The sequence below is a fragment of the Adelges cooleyi genome, unplaced genomic scaffold (genome assembly GCF_023614345.1).
Source record: "Adelges cooleyi isolate 19-005CV unplaced genomic scaffold, UGA_ACOO_1.1 ACOO_flye_CR_arks_rails_tigmint_CR_PRNA_592, whole genome shotgun sequence".
NCBI classification, from domain to species: Eukaryota; Metazoa; Arthropoda; class Insecta; order Hemiptera; family Adelgidae; genus Adelges; species Adelges cooleyi.
This window is the reverse complement of record NW_026096288.1, coordinates 134,959-151,687: the sequence shown is the minus strand read 5'-3', so window position 1 is coordinate 151,687 and position 16,729 is coordinate 134,959. Positions and strand designations below refer to the sequence as shown.

The 16,729-nt window shown below is 28.4% G+C and overlaps 2 protein-coding genes and 1 long non-coding RNA gene across 4 annotated transcripts; all 3 read left to right on the top strand.

The window, feature by feature from the left end:
• The first annotated feature begins 7,229 nt into the window (after positions 1 to 7,229).
• On the top strand, positions 7,230 to 7,957 carry LOC126844019 (uncharacterized). The gene is made up of 3 exons (XR_007686517.1): positions 7,230 to 7,308; positions 7,778 to 7,844; positions 7,928 to 7,957. It is a non-coding gene; the product is annotated as an uncharacterized LOC126844019 (long non-coding RNA).
• Positions 7,958 to 8,346: 389 nt separating this feature from the next.
• On the top strand, positions 8,347 to 10,865 carry LOC126844011 (uncharacterized). Of its 2 annotated transcripts, none has more exons than XM_050581853.1 (7): positions 8,347 to 8,447; positions 8,908 to 8,937; positions 9,026 to 9,052; positions 9,172 to 9,222; positions 9,495 to 9,524; positions 9,760 to 9,834; positions 10,563 to 10,865. In XM_050581853.1, the coding sequence occupies exons 1-7, from the start codon at positions 8,357 to 8,359 to the stop codon at positions 10,739 to 10,741; spliced, it is 483 nt and encodes a 160-aa protein (XP_050437810.1). In that variant the 5' UTR covers positions 8,347 to 8,356; the 3' UTR covers positions 10,742 to 10,865. The 2 variants fall into 2 exon arrangements, with proteins under 2 accessions (XP_050437810.1, XP_050437809.1); XM_050581852.1 differs by having other exon boundaries at positions 8,350 to 8,447; positions 10,536 to 10,865.
• A 2,395-nt stretch (positions 10,866 to 13,260) lies between these two features.
• LOC126844015 (uncharacterized) lies at positions 13,261 to 15,888 on the top strand. The gene is made up of 7 exons (XM_050581858.1): positions 13,261 to 13,291; positions 13,511 to 13,540; positions 13,615 to 13,641; positions 13,769 to 13,819; positions 14,003 to 14,032; positions 14,514 to 14,588; positions 15,683 to 15,888. The coding sequence occupies exons 1-7, from the start codon at positions 13,261 to 13,263 to the stop codon at positions 15,886 to 15,888; spliced, it is 450 nt and encodes a 149-aa protein (XP_050437815.1).
• The last annotated feature ends 841 nt before the right edge of the window (positions 15,889 to 16,729 follow it).

Sequence of the window (16,729 nt, the reverse complement as noted above, 5' to 3'; positions counted from 1 at the left end):
AACGGCTGTAGGTTGATAGGTATTGGACCTAGTAAGGCTTGAATGAAAGAGGGAGTTGTCAAGTTTCGAATGACTTCCACTAGACGTCTCTCCGCGTTTCCGTTTGTGTAGGCTGCCTTCTTTGTTCAGTTTGTTAAGATTAATCGTATAAAAACTTAATTTTCAATTTTTCTTAGTCTATAATTTATAGATATCTATATACACCTAAAGATAAGTTTTAATGCGCCAAATTTTCATATCCTTTTTCAAAAATAAATATATTAATTCCATATACACTTAACAAATTAAAAACGAGGAATACCGTTATAAAAATAATGATCGGGTATTTATTATTTTTAAACAACGTCCGCGGCTAATTACGAAACTATTGGCTGATCTAGAATTTTTTTTTTATCAAAAACTTCTCGATTTATCCGCTAGATAGTACTAGTATGATGAAATATAACAAATTAAATAATTAATTAAGAAAAAAGATTATTTCAAATAAGCAACTTGGCGCATTGAAGGGTTAGAGATTATATACAGATTTGAAAATTTTAAATATTTAGTTTACCACTCTTAATACAGTATTATGCATGTTTCATCCTGAACAACTTACCTACTTTTAAAACATAGGCTACGAATACTATAATTTATAAATAATGAACAATTGTTTATATTCCCAACGTATAAATTAGGTAAAAACGATTTATATATACTAATAACAAAATATGTCAAACAAAAAACTCAATTTTTTATCCATAGAATTGCAATTTTATACATGGCTTTTACATTGTTTAAACAAAGGTTAAAATAATAATATATCGTTTTTTATTCATTGAATGAAGACCTAGGGGGCACCGACGGTAGTCATTTCTCCCCCCCCCCCTCCAGGTCCCTTTTGTTTATTAAAACAATGATTTATTGTGTTGTTTTCCTTATAAAGTAATTAACAACATAATGAAACTACTCGGCAACCTGTTTGAATCTGTGGAGCGAGGATGGTAAAGTATAAAATACCGATAAAAATAATAATTGTAAGGCCAAAAATATGTTTATAATTGTATTTTAATTTATTTTTTATATACATTTGTATGGAATATTCTTTAAACATTGTCCTACCGGTAAACATTGGCAAACCAAAAAAATAGCATAAACCAATTAATTTCTAGAAGGGATAGAATTTTTTTTTCTTTATTTCACTTTTTCAAACAAAGTTTTAGTGATTAGAGTTTGAAAACTAGACCGTAGGTATAGCTACAGTAGAGCTATAACATTATATATATATATATTATATTCTGTAGTCAAACATTATGTCATTAAGAAGAACCAAAAGAAAAAAGAAAACCCTTCTAGCGAAAAATTATGATATCATAATAATAATAGTAATTATACAAATATTATGAAGAAAGTTTGTAATTTTTTAAAAAAATGTTTACATTTATAACGTAGATTTTTATTATTAGATAACACCAAAGGAATTTTTGGCAAACTTTTTAGGAGATTTTGATGTTAAATATAATATGCTACTATTTTATTACATACATTTATGCAAGCTTTAATTTTTATAAATTTTTCAAATAATTAGATTAAAAATGTGTGTGTAGATTTAAGACTAATCCGATGTCACTTGTAAACATTAAAATTGGCTATTTTTTTCCTGATTTTGGAGTTGATGCAGTACATTGAATTCTTTATTACCACCGCTTAGACCAACGTCGGTGTCTCTTGTAAAGTACTTGGTTGCACGACCTAAGATTAATTCTAGGTCAGCTATGTCGCAAGTCGATAAGTTTTCGACATTCGCATATTCGCCAGTATTGACCAAGCCCATCATGTTACTATATCGTTGTCTAAACTCCATGCATGTATCATTGAAGCAAATAACAAAACGACATTGGATAGGGACAATGTTTGATTTTTGTTTCATGTAGTATCCCGCTTCCCGTCCTTCCAAAAAAAAGGAAAAAATTTCTATTTTGGTATCGTTTTTTGTACATGGTGACATCGGCTGTACAGAATAAAAATAACATATTATTCTTTTTTATAATTTTATAGGTTTTAGTGCGCCCAATTTTGATATATTTTTAAAAAAATAAATTCATCAATTTCAAATTAACTAAAATCTGTGAAAAAAGGTCTAACATCATAGAAGAATTTGAGACCGTCATAGTGACACTCACCATGACAAAGTGTATTGAAATATAAATACTTTGAAAAAATAAAATTCTAGTAACAGTATTGCTTTTATATCCACTATTGACTAGTATATAACTATGGCTGATCTAAGATGATGATACTAATGACGGTGCAATAGCCAAATACACGAATATTATTATACCCATAACAATTTAAAAATGAGAGATGCCGTTAAAAAAATAATGATCAGGTCTTTATCATTTTTAAACAACATCAGCGGCTAATTAGATTGTTTTAAATAAGCAACATGGCGCATTGAAGGGTTAAATTAGTGTACTCAAATGTATTACCTGTGAAAATAATAAATGGAATATCATTAGTTCTGCTAAAGTACTAAGTACTAATATGTTTGATACATTTTTTCCCAATTGTATAATAAAACAAAAGAGCAGGTTTGCAATAATGAATTTGATTTTTTTTTTTAAGTAACTGATGAAAACTATTAAAAGCGAAAAATTATAATACAATAATAATTATAATTATACAAATATTGTAAGGTACTTATTAAATTGGTTTAAATTGCATATACATTTAAGCGTACATTTTTTTTATTAGTTAACACATAAGGATTTTCGGCTAACATATAAACTATATAAACATTATAATTGGCTATTTTATTCCTGATTTTGGAGTTGATGCAGTATATTGAATTCGCCAACACCACCGCTTGGTCCAGCGTCCATTTCTTTTTTAAAGTATCTGATTGCACGTATTCTAATAAGGGATAATTCTTGGTTGGCTTTGTAGGGAGTCGGTAGATGTTCGACGTCCGTATATACGCCAGTACTCACCAAGCCCATCATGTTACCATACCGTTGACTAAACTCCATGCATGTAAGTGTGAAGAATTCTTTTCGTTTTTTCAAACCCCCCCTCTCTTTCACCCTTACTACGTTGATGGCGGTTACTATTTGACGCACCGCCTCAGTCGATATTAAATAAAATTTAAACTTGTTGTAAATGTGTTCTATAACAGGAACGATCGTATCAAAGAGCTCATTAATATCTTTTGATAACTTATTTGGTATTATTTGATTTGATACATGACACAATCTACTCAACATTGAAATGCCTTCACTTTCAATTACGTTTATAAGCCGAATAAATGCCTCAAAGTAACGTTCTTTTTTTACACAGTTCTCCATCACTACTTGCAATGGCAGGCCTACTGCAAGACCGCAATAGGTGTCCAGTATAACGGCCATAAAACAGTCTGTACTTGGTATATTGGCTGTCAGCGAACTTTCAGTGGAAAAAATATTATGGCTCAGGCCTTCAGTAACCGTAAAGGGTGGCATCACACCGTAGTTTGCATATGGCACTTGAACGTCCGGGATACTAACACATCTTTTCTGCGGGGCTTCTTCGGTCTCGTTCGATCTATATTGAGTATAGCACGTTTTGTCCAAAAACACTAAACTCATAAATATCGACTCGGTTTCTTGCAAATTTCGAATGGTTTCCAATGTTATCATCGTTTGACAACGGCTAATACTGCATAGTGCAATAACACAGACTTGGAACAAAAACATTTTTTTACTTGTATTCTTCTTTAACTGTCGAAAAAAATTAAAAACAGGTATACTATGTACAATTGTTATTCGTTATAATATGAACACTAATATTTTTCACAAATTTTTAACTGCGCACTACGAAGTATGCTGTATCGACTGAATTGTCGTTAAACTTACGTGACAATCCAAACCACGTTTTACAGCTACACTAAATTTGTTTGTAAAAGTAAGAGTTTTGATAGTGGGAAGGAATATTTTTATTACATTTTTTAGAAAAACTAGAACAAATAACAAGACGATATGGGATAGGTACAATGTTTGATATTCGTACCTATCCCATATAGGTATGTTTGCTGTTCGTTCTATGTATTTTCCCGCTTCCCGTCCTTAAAAAAAATAAAGAAAAAAATTCCTTTTTTTTTCTATTTTTTCAACGCACCGAAAACACTGAATTTTCAATTTTCCCTAGTGTATAATTTACAGAAAGTTGAATCTATATATACCTAATATCAAAGCGTATTGGGGGGGCGTCTTAGTTACTAATTTTCCACACAGATTTTATGTAAGCTAATAATAACTAACAAGTAAAATTAAACGCTCTATCTGGGCACTTTATAATTTTACATGTCTTTAACTATTACATCATTGTATTAGTGTTAATGTAATATTACTTTATCATTATAACTATACATATTGTGTTGATTATTTATTTTGTTTTGATCCACACAAATATCAACATTGAACGCTTTTTTTTTTTATTGACAATGTTCAGACGTTTATTTATTCTTTTGAGTTTTCTTTTATTCACCTATAAACAAATAGTAGCGCCGGTAATAAAATTGACACGGTATTAAAAAAGTTACTATTGCTTTTTCAATACAATTTAATTTGTTGGGAAATTAACAAGAAGTAATAGTTTTAGCAAAAAAATAATTAGAAAATATTAAAACGTTTTGCCACAACATGATATTGTGTAAAACTAATAATAACAGAATTTCACGGCCCAACAGAAATTTCATAATATAATACAATCTTTAAAACACTATGTCCCGCGTTTTTATAAAATCACAGCGAATTTCTATGCCATGGTAATAATAGTGTTCTTTTAACTAATGTATGCAGCACGAGCTAAGGCTTTATTTGTTTAGTGTCATGTTTGAAGAGCTGTTGTTATTCGTGCGCGTTTGGCGAAAACAACACCGTATAGTTTCTTGACGGAAGAGACATATTATTATTTTTTATAATTTTATAAGTTTTAATGCGCCCAATTTTTATTTATTTTTCAAAAGTAAGTATATTAATTCCAGATACCCTTAACATTTTAAAAACTAGGAATACCGTTATAAAAATAATGATCTGGTCTACGATGGCTGATCAAGAATCGTTTTAAATAAAAAACTGCTTGATCAATCCGCTAGATAGTACTAGTAAGATGATATATAACAAATTAAATAATTAATTAAGAAAAAAGATTATTTCAAATAAGCAACTTGGCGCACTGAAGGGTTAGAGATTATATTCAGTTTTGAATATTTTTGAAAGTTTGTTTACCATTTTTAATACAGTCTTATGCATGTTTCATCCTGAACAACCTACCTACTTTTAAATCATAAGCTACGAATATTATAATTTATAAATAATGAACAATTGTTTTTATTTCCAACGTATTAATTAGGTAAAAACTATTTATACATGCTAATAACAAAATATATCAGAACAAAAAACTCAATTTTTAATCTAAAGAATTGGAATTTTATACATAGCTTTTACATTGTTTAAACAAAGGTTTAAAGAATAATATTCTTCTTCTTCTTCTTCTTCTTCTTGGGTTTTTCGGCCATCAAGACCATCCCATCACACATCCAATCCTCCAGCCTTCCCTTTCCACCGCTCTTGTTTTCCAATCCCGTCCTCCGTTCAGTGTTTCCACGTCTTTTCTTATCACATCTTCCCACCTCAATCGTGGTCTTCCCAGTGGTCTCCTGCCTACTGGGTTCTCGTCCATGATCATCCTTATGAGATGGTTCTGGCTTCGCATAGCATGTCCAGCCCATTGAAGTCTTCGGCTTTTGATTACGCTTAATATATTTTCTTTCCGGAACATCCTCTCCAGTTCCTCATTTTTTCTCGTTCTCCACTCTCCCGTTTCTCTGTCCATAACAGGTCCAAAAATCTTCCTTAAAACTTGCCTTTCAAAAACCAGTAATTTCCTTTCCTCAGTCTTTCTCAATGGCCAGGTCTCAGCCCCATAAGTGACAAATGGGCGTATTAAGGTTATGTATAGTTGTATCTTCATTTCTATTGACAGAGATCGTGATCCTAATATTTTTGTGAGTCCATAGAAACATTTATTTCCTGATAGGATTCTTGATGCTATTTCTTTGTCAGTCTCATTTTTTTCTGTTAATATTGAACCCAAGTACTTAAACTGTTTGACTCTACTGAACTCATATCTACCAACTTTCAGGTGTGGAAAAACGGCCACACTATCTCTTCTACCAACAATCATGTATTCGGTTTTTTCCTCGTTTACTTGTAACCCTACTTTTTTTGCCTTTTCCTCCAAACGAGTGAATAGTGATCTTAAATTATCTTGTGATTTGCTCATTAGTACCACATCATCTGCATATGCTAAAATTGCTATAGTCGATTCTTGTAACTTAACACCTTCTTGTGGTTGAATATACATTTCTCTTACTACTTTCTCTAAAATTAAGTTAAATAGAATCGGTGATATTGAGTCTCCCTGTCTTAACCCAGATTTTATTAGATTTTATTAAAGAATAATATATAATTTTTTTTTACATTGAATGAAGACCTAAGGGGGTGGCACCGACGGTAGTCATTTCACAACCCCCCCCCCCCTCCAGGTATCTTTTGTTTATTAAAACAATGATTTATTGTGTTCTTTTCCTTATAAAGTAATTAACAACATAATGAGACTACCCTGCAACCTGTTTGAATCTGTGGAGCGAGGATGGTAAAGTATAAAATACCGATAAAAATAATAATTGTAAAGCCAAAAATATGTTTATTTTTTGTGAGTTTAGCTATAGTCGTAGTAACAAAAGGCAATATCAACAATATAATACAATTATTTTTCAGATACACCATGTTGGCTGTTGACTAGAAATTTACTACCTACGACCAAAATTTAATTTCCCCCATTTTCTTGGGGGATTTTACTTTACAAAAAAAAAAAATAATACCGAAGAATTCTGAGGAAACGGTTTGTGTTATTCACATAGCTATTCGTGAAGTCTGTTACACCTTAAAATAAACCCTGAAATGTCATGCACATGTATCATGTATAATAAAGCAATTAAAACCGTTGAATGCAAACGTTAATTTACACAAGTGATTGTAAAAGCAATAACTCAAATGAAAGCCAAAACTCTGCTATGTACGTATGAAGTAAGTCATGATAAAATGTATTTGCATATACCAATTGGAAAAACATACTAGTATTTTACTGTTTCGGTGGACATGAAAAGCCCAATAAAATCAATTTCAAACTGATAGTTTAAAAAGCCGATCGTCAAATTGATCATATTGTATTTTAAATTTGTATTGTTTCGATATTTTAAAAAAGTAACACAATTCGACTGCAATGATTGTAAGTACGCTTTTCATACCGCTATGTCGACCTAATTTATTATAATCAATATGTATAAATTATTATTCATAATTTTGCAAGTCAATAAATCAAGAAGCAAACCTGAAAGTTACTTCATGGGATCTACAATTTTTAATGTTCACCGTTTTTCCCTTCAAAGTCTAGCTAAATTATCGAATTAGTTTCAAATAATTGGTTTGGAATATTCTTTAGACACGGTATTATCAATATACTTAGTCGCACACCTAAAATTAGTTCTTGGTTCTTTTCCCCTTTAAGCGGTGTGAGCATACTATTTTATTTTTTGGCTGTAGTGTAAAACCATGAGGAATGAAAGTTATAAAATCATAATATATAACAATAGGTAGTATAACATAATATGGTTAAAATGGTTAAAAAGTTATCATTTAAAAACACATTTTAAATTAACTAAAAATTCAAATTCGCATTTGTTTATTATTATTTTCAGATAAAAATCAACTTTTTTTGTTTCTTAATATCATTTGCCCTTCAAGAAGTTTTGGCAGTTACCTACGGTTATTTTTTCATCTTTACGCCTACTTAGTATACCTGGTATACTCCATTACAAAACCGATGTTTAACGATTTTTTTTTTACAGCGGAGTATAAGAAAGAGGTGGCCATCACCAGTGAGTAAACATTTCTTGCATACAAAATAACATAATAAGTTTTATTATTTTAACATCTACATGACATTTTAATAATTAACGACAGATAGACACATCGAGCTTGCAGGAGGTAAGATTTATTTAAAATTTATATACTGAAAGTCAGTTGTTTTATCATTTTTGTATGATAATAAATGATCAAAAAATAAATAAAATTAAAATTAAAGTTTTGTACAATCCGTTCAGATTGAAATAGTTCAAAATGTTAAGTACCGCAGTGTTCTAAACACTGTGAAAATACAGACGTTTTTATTATTTACTTAGAGCACACTTGGCTAATAATAGTTAGCGACTATTATTTGCCAAATCGTGGTGTACTCTTATTTTTAAGTTTTATATTTCTATTACGATTGTACTTGAATGTTATCATGTATCTCGACCAATTATTCGTTTATTCTAGATAGATTGCCGGATGTAATTGGAAATATTATATTTAAAATTACAGCGATGGGTAAGTATAATTCTAAAATAATAAAAAATTAACGGCGAGTTAGTCAGTCATAAATAATACTAGAAAATGGTATAAAAATTGCAAAGAACAATGGGCTGGTTGATTTTTAGTCTCGCTTATCAAAATCAGTCAAAGCTGTAGGAATGACAATATAATATCATAATACTACATAATATAATAAATATATAGACCCCTATATTCATAATATGGACATCCCGTTCATTGGAGTATAATATAATATTGTGCACGCCACTTGTTTTTTGCAAAAAAAAAAAAACAGTACTCACTTTCAAATAAACGCTTTTTATAATGATTTTATCACTTTCAAAATTAAAAATTCCTGCAAACCTGTGACCTCCCCGTCCCCACTATGGCCGGATTTTTTTCTTTGTTGCTTAACTTGCTATTGTTTAAAAATTCACTATTATACATTTATCTACTTATGTTATTGTTATTTCAGAAAAAATTGCTCTTATGTTAGCTGCACCAGGTAACAATATTGCTTACAGTTTATGGATGTAATTCCACATAGTTGTGTCATAAGAATTAAGAATAAAATATTTTCGTTTTGGTTTTAGAAAATATAATATCTTGCTGCCTAACAAGTAATCACCATTGTTGTGTTTATTAGTAATTATATTAGTTTATACAAGTATTGAGATTAATCATACACTTGTCTATACATTTCTATACATTAAAATATAATTGGGTTTTTATGTTTTAGAATGCAAAAATTACCAGAAAGCTATGCAAAATGAAATACTTAAAGTCACGTGTAAGTGTAAAATTTAACAATTTTCAAATTTAGTACTTAATTCCAAACAATAACGATAAAAATTCGACTAGGTACAAGTCATAACGTTATAATACGTTTTTTCGATTAAAGTTTTGTGAATTGTTTGTAATATTATTCAAATATTTGTACCATATTTTATATTGATTAATCGGTCTGAGTAATCTTAGTTATATTTAAGCAGTTTTACCTTATTTAAATATCCAAACCGGGTTATTTTTTACTCTATAATTTTTTTCATGTTTTTGTTACAGCTCAGCCTGTGCCCGATGCTGTAAACCTAAGTAATCACGCATTAATACGACATTAAAAACAGCCCTATAAACAATAAAGCACCGTTTTGTATAACACTATAATATAACATGCTTAAATAACAAACTCTTCAACCGCACAAAGCACAAGAAACAACTTTTCGGGTCATAGCACAAACGTTCTAAACTTTGAAAACATTACTGCTAAAAACTAATTTGTTTTTTATTTTTAATTAATGTTTGCTAATTACACAGTATTTTTTTGAAGATATTAGTTGGTCACAACTTGGAGTTGATAGAAGATCAAGAGTTAAACTAGCTCTGCAAGCCATAATCGCAAGATGTAAGTATACATTCAGAGTTTTAATGATTTCACTTTTTTACATGTTATATACACAGGGTGATCTATTTACTTAAATAGGCTAGGTTAGGTTAGAACGTTAGACATACAATTTCTTGGAAAACAGTTACAATTTTGTAGTTTTTCTACAGTTTGTATTTATATTACTCTGTAATATTTCAAGTATATCAAATACGTTTATTTTATAATCAGTATTTTCCAAAGCACTATCAGTTATTGAAACATAAACGGTACACATTTAAAATACCTCTTTAAACTTAGTATTAATTAAAATCAACAATATCTACAAAATCTTCTACTGAATTTTATTGAACAAGGCAAAACTTCATTTCAAATGACAATTGGTTTTTTTTCTTTAATGCTTTTGTTATAAAGTATTATTGATGTTTAATTAATTAATAATAAATAGTAGTAAAATTAATATTATACACAAAGTAAGGTTTTTTTTTTTAAATGTATTTTATACAATTTCGACGAATAAGAAGTTATGTTATGTTTGGTGTCCAGCCGTGTTTACCTATATACAAATTATCAACTAGAAGAACATAGCTGTACGATACGACCACCCTGTGTATTATATATTTTGTACACATGTGCCTAACTAAATAGGCCTTGCACGATAAACAAAATTATTGATCTAAATTTGACGAATTATTACAAAATAATTGTTTTTTTTTTTCAAGTTGAATTAGATGCAATTTTTCGTATAGCCGTCAAGATGTGTCGTCTCAAAGGATTGCTCTTGAGTATACAAAATCCCAATGCATATATTAAAAAAGTTATACTTGACGATGATGGTAAATGTGTCCTAACTGACATAGACGAAAATATTTACATACACAATTCTGTTTGGGACCCAAGTATGGAAAGTATACTTCACTCAAGTTAAACGTAAGAAGTGTTTACTTGCATCTCGGTTATAATAAATCAGACCAAGCAATTATAATATGGATAACTCATTGAAATTATGATCTACTATTGTTAATATATTGAAATAACCAAAGCGAATGTTAATGTATTTTACAATAAAAAGTTTTACTTACAAATATAATATACAAAATCTATATTATTGTATACCGGTTGATCCATTTAACGTAAGAGATTAATTTTCTTGAAAAATAAATACAGTGTGTGGTTTTTTTTTTGAAAATATTTTCATTTCTATTATTGTACATTATTTTATCAAACAACCGATTATTTACCTTGTTTTAGTATGTCGTCGCTTGAGATGCAACACTTCATATATAATTTTTCTCAACTTTACAAGAGGGCAAAAAAATCAGTTTCAAATACCATTAAATAACATTAAAATAATATAGAGGAACCGTTCCATCAGAATACTGATTCGAACAAGGAATAGATTAATAGTTAAGAGTTAAGGGAACAGCAAAATTATAAATTTCAAAGCAATTGTCCAAGCTCAAATTTAAGCATTGCCTATGCAATTGAAGGCTTGGACCCAACTAGAATTTAATTAAAATAAAACAATTCCATAAAAGAGGTTATTATTAGATAACCATTACAATATCTAATATTTGCCCTCTCGTTAAGATACTTTTAAAAACTATTCAGTACTTATTTAAATATAAATAATTTCATATATTATTTTTTGTAAATTCTATGCGCAGGTAAAAAAGTGTTGGTAACATGTAGGTTGTAGGTATATCTATACCATACCCAGCTTCTGATTGCTTGAGTAGTTAAATTTATAGTAATCATATTAATTTATGTAATGAATTATCAAAGCTAAAACTGTGCAAATCTCCCCTCATACTATTTTTTAATTATAACTACATAATTACATTATAAATCAGTTTATTAATGTTATTTTTTAAAAAAAAAGGTAATATATCAATTATTGTAAAACGTGTATACCGCAGCACCGTCTAGACTGTTAGTAAACAAAATTTTAAAAAAATGGTTTGAATCAGGTACAGTATTTTTAAGGAGGGATAAACAAAAGAATTCAATTACCCAGAAATTATCTTGTTCTCATCACATTCATATTATAATCTCTTCACCGCCTTGTGCCATAGGACATATTCGTGTCAAAAACATATTAATAAAAACGTTAGTGTGCGCAGGCATGGACCTAAATGTAAAAATAATGTATCAGTAGACTGAAATTAGTACCTCCGCTGCAGGGTAGTACAAAGGAACTAGGATATGTCTTAATATAGAAATATAGAACTCCGGGATTTTTGGTAATTTTGTACTTCCATTATTAATCTCATATCTGATTACATAATCTAATATCTTCGCTTATCTCTAGTCCTTTATCTCTGATCTCTTATCTCCATTCATTATTTTCTTATTACATTTCTCTAATATTAATAGACGTGACGCATTAAAGCAATAACTCAAATGAAAGCTGAAACTCCACTATGTATATATTATATGAATCATTATGAAATATATTTGCATATGCCAACTGAAAAAACAACACTAATATTTTATTGTTTCGGTCGACATAAAAGCCATCGACGAGTCGTAAGGAAATCATTTTAAAATAGACAGTTTAATAAGCCAATCAAATTGATCGTATTGTCTTTTAAATTTGTGTTATTTCAATATTTTTAAAAAGTAACACGATTCGACTTTAATGATTGTAAGTACAACTTTAATACATTTTTTATGATGAGTTTTTACAAGAATTTGCGAAAAATCTTTAACCACTAGGTCGTTTTAGTTAATTATAAATAATGTTATTAATACTACACAAATGTTGTACCGATTCAAATTATTTTTCAGAAATAGTATTATGAATATACTTAGACACACTAAAAGTACATTATAACGTTTTTCCTTTAAAGGGGTGGAAACATAGTATTTATTTGTTCTTTAGGTGCAGATTAAGCAATTTAAGTATGATATACTGAAGGTAGATCTAGAGTGAGATTATAAAATAGTATAAAATTTGCTCTAAAAAACTTTGTTTTATGGTTTTTCAAAAAAAAAATTATACATTTAATCTAGTAAATCACTATAAATAAAAGCTAACGACCACAAAGAATTACTACTGAATTGCATAAATGCATCTCAAATGCATCATAAATGCTCATTGGCATTGCTTATTGGCGACATACTCAATACAAATGACTTTTATGTTTATTATTATTTGCAGATGAAAATTAAATTTTTTTGTTTCATAATATCATTTGCCTTTGTTAATGTTTTGGCTGATATTACTGGTAATTTTTACATTTTTACACGTGCCTAGTTTGTCTTCAACACTTGAGCACGTTAAAAGCTAAAAAAAAGAACTAACAATTTAATGTTTTTTTTTTTTTTTTAGAGGAATATAAGAACGCAATTGCCGTTACAAGTGAGTAAAAATATTTTACATTCAAAACAACTCGACAAGTTTTAAAGTTTCAATGTTTTAATACTTACATATTTTAATAATTAATGACAGACAAACACATCGACCTTGCAGGAGGTAAGATACTAAGATGAATTTAAAATCGATATACTAAAGGCTAGTTTTACTGGAAACCTATTTTGTACACTCAATAGTTCTCAATCCATTATCGGTATATTCCAGATAGATTGCCAGACGTTATAAGAAATATTATTTTTGGACGTGCACCGATGGGTAATCATAAAACAAAAATCCCTAATACTGTAAATTTATAAATTGAATTTATTGTTATTTCAGAGAAAATTGCTTATATGTTAGCCGCACCGGGTAACAAATAACAATATGTCATAGTTACCTCATAATAATTATTAAGAATAAAATATTTTCGTTTTTAATTTCAGAATTAGCACATTCTCGTTCCATAGCAAGTAACCACTCATGTTGTATTTAAAAGTTATAATGTTTACACAGAGACATATATAAATTATGCACATATGACATGAATACAAAAATATATAGGTAAACATTAAAATATATTCCATTTTTTTGTTTTAGAATGCATAAAATACCAGACTGATTTGCAAAAAGAAATAGCTATGGTCACGTGTATGTACTTATACAGTTAACATTTTTCGAGAACATGTTTTAAAATTTAGAACCATTTTTTTACATTAATTAATTGGTCTAAACTCTAAGTAATATAAGTTTTATTGTGACAATTAAACCTTAATTATATAAAAAAAATCTGGTTTTTGTTTACTCTATAATTATTTTATACTTTTGTTACAGCTATCCCTGTGCCGGATGTTGAAAACCTAAGTAATCACACATTTATTTGATGTACAAAACAGTCCTTTAAACAATATACCTAGTATTGTTTTGTATAAATCTATAATATAACAGACTTAAATTAAGACCCTTCAATCGTTCAAAGTGCAAAAGCCAACTTTTCATGTCATAGGACAAACGTTCTAAACTTTGAAAACATCACTGCTAAGAACTTGAAAGTTAGTAATTGCTCAAAAGGGTATATACAGTTTTTTTTTATATACAACTTGAAAAAATTAAATAGTTTTACTTAAGTATCTATTTCGAATACTGATAAAAAACTGGTTAAACTAACACAAACAAAAAAAGCATTCGTTGATAAATCCTGTACGATCAAACACTGGTCGAACCCATAAACTTTAGCTTCTCATCGACCATTGTTGGTTTGTATAACGTCACTATGAACAACTAATTTGTTTTTTATTTTTAGTTAATATGTGTTATTAACATAGATATTTTAAATATTTTGAAGATATTAGTTGGTCACAACTTGGAAATGATAGAAGATCAAGAGTTAAAGTAGCTATGGCAACTCTAATCGAAAATAGTAAATATCCATTTATAGTTGTAATGATTTTCCATTAGTTTATTTAGGTTTGGTGAAAAAGTAAGTCACTTATTTTCTCGGAAAATAATTTTCAACTTTGCAGTTTTTCTTTTAATAAATATTTATATTACTAAACATAGGAACATGGGTGTGTTTGAAAATTTGTACTTTTGTGCACATTTGTTATTTTTGTACTTCTATTATCAACCTCTTATCTTTGGTCTAGTCTAAATGATTGAGAAATAAGCCATAATCATATTGACAAACTAATGAAATGTAAACGTTACTGTTTAAGTTTCAAAAGTCACCCCACCATCTCATTAATTTACTGTTTCTTGATGAAAAAAACATAAAATATTATTATTTGATAAAAACTAAAAAAGCAAGCTATGAAATTTTTAATACCCAAACACAATACAAACACAAATACATATATTATTAAAATATATTTATTTCAATAATAATTTCTAAAAAATAATAATATTTTAATATTTTAATAATAATATTTTTCTCAATTAATGTTAAATTTTGCTGTTTTAATACAATTTTAAATTGAGACCCTCGTCTATCGATCACAAGGTTATCTATGCCTTAGTGGTAGACTAAACAGTGATTTTTCTGATAAAAAATGAATGTAACATTTTTAAACTATTGATAAAACATTTATTATTTTTATGACTTAATAGTTAATAACGCATAGCTAATAAATCAAGAATATAGAATAAAGACTACTGGAGTATAAATGCGTATACTATATAACAAATGTAGTCACCAATAACAAATAATTTAACACAATATCCTCTATTGAGTTTTATTGAACAAAATGACAATGCCTTTTTTTATAAATGCTTCTGCTGTATTACTGAAATTTATGGTTAATACAGTCAACGTTGTAATTCGTTCATTACAACATTTATAAAGATTCCTTGGTGTAATTAATTTTTTTCCCATAAGGTCTCATACAGGCCATATATTGTATTATTTGTTATGCATATATTTTAGTTGTTACTTGTTTCTTGCACAATAAATAAAATGGTAGCTACCATTAAGCTTAATTTGACAAATTACTAAAAATGATGTTTTTATTTTTTTAGTTGATAGAGAGGGATTATTTACTATGGCTAAAAAGGTATGTCGTTTCAAAGGATTGATCTTGAGTATAGATAGGCCAACTGCATATATAAAAAATGCTAAACTTGACAATGCCGGTTTTTGTGTCCTAACTTCTATAAACAACAGTTCGTGCACACTTAGTCCTTTTTGGGAACCAAGACTGGCAACAATACTTTTTTCGTGTTAAATGTGAAAAATAATTTCTCAACTTGTTGAAATTTTAAAGTGCTATTAATAATATATTAAAATAACCAAATCGAATGTTGCTGTATTTTATAATAAAAAGTATTTCTCACGCTTACCACAGATTTGTTGCTCTTTACCATAATAATATATAGATTTTATTTGATTTTATACCGGCTGATCCATTTAACGACTTAGAGAAGGGAGGACTTAGCACACCAAGTTTATTTTTTTGTAAAAAAAAAGTTAACATTTAGTTTTCAAGCCCGCTAGACGCTAGAACTTATATAAATAGAGTTTTTACAATGTTTCGCCAAACCAAATAAAACCAACCAATTTAAATAATGTCACTTTTATATTACTCATAGTTTGTTACTAATACTTTTTTAAACTTAAATTTTGAAATAATTTTATATTATTAACCTTTAATTTTGAAACAAACCTCAGGCATTTAAAAAAAAATTACTTCTATACAACAAGATTCTCTAAAAAAACAAATATTTTTACAAATAACTTCACTTGACTCATTCAAATATCTTATCTAAACTACCTATATAAAACTTAATCTATACTCAGAGATTTGTTACGCTTATGAAGTTTGTCGAGCTGAACCTTAATGGATAATTATAGAACTAAATATAAACTCAATATTGAATTTATAATTAATCGATAAGAAAAAATTATTGTTTTTGTAAAGATTATTTAAAAACAATAGTTTTAGGTTTATTAAGACTATATTAAAAATTAATTTAAAAAACACACACAATCGTGTAATTTTCTCGTAGTAAGTAGTGCAATAGAAAACAAATATTATAGTTTTAAAAATAAATAAATAAAATAATGAC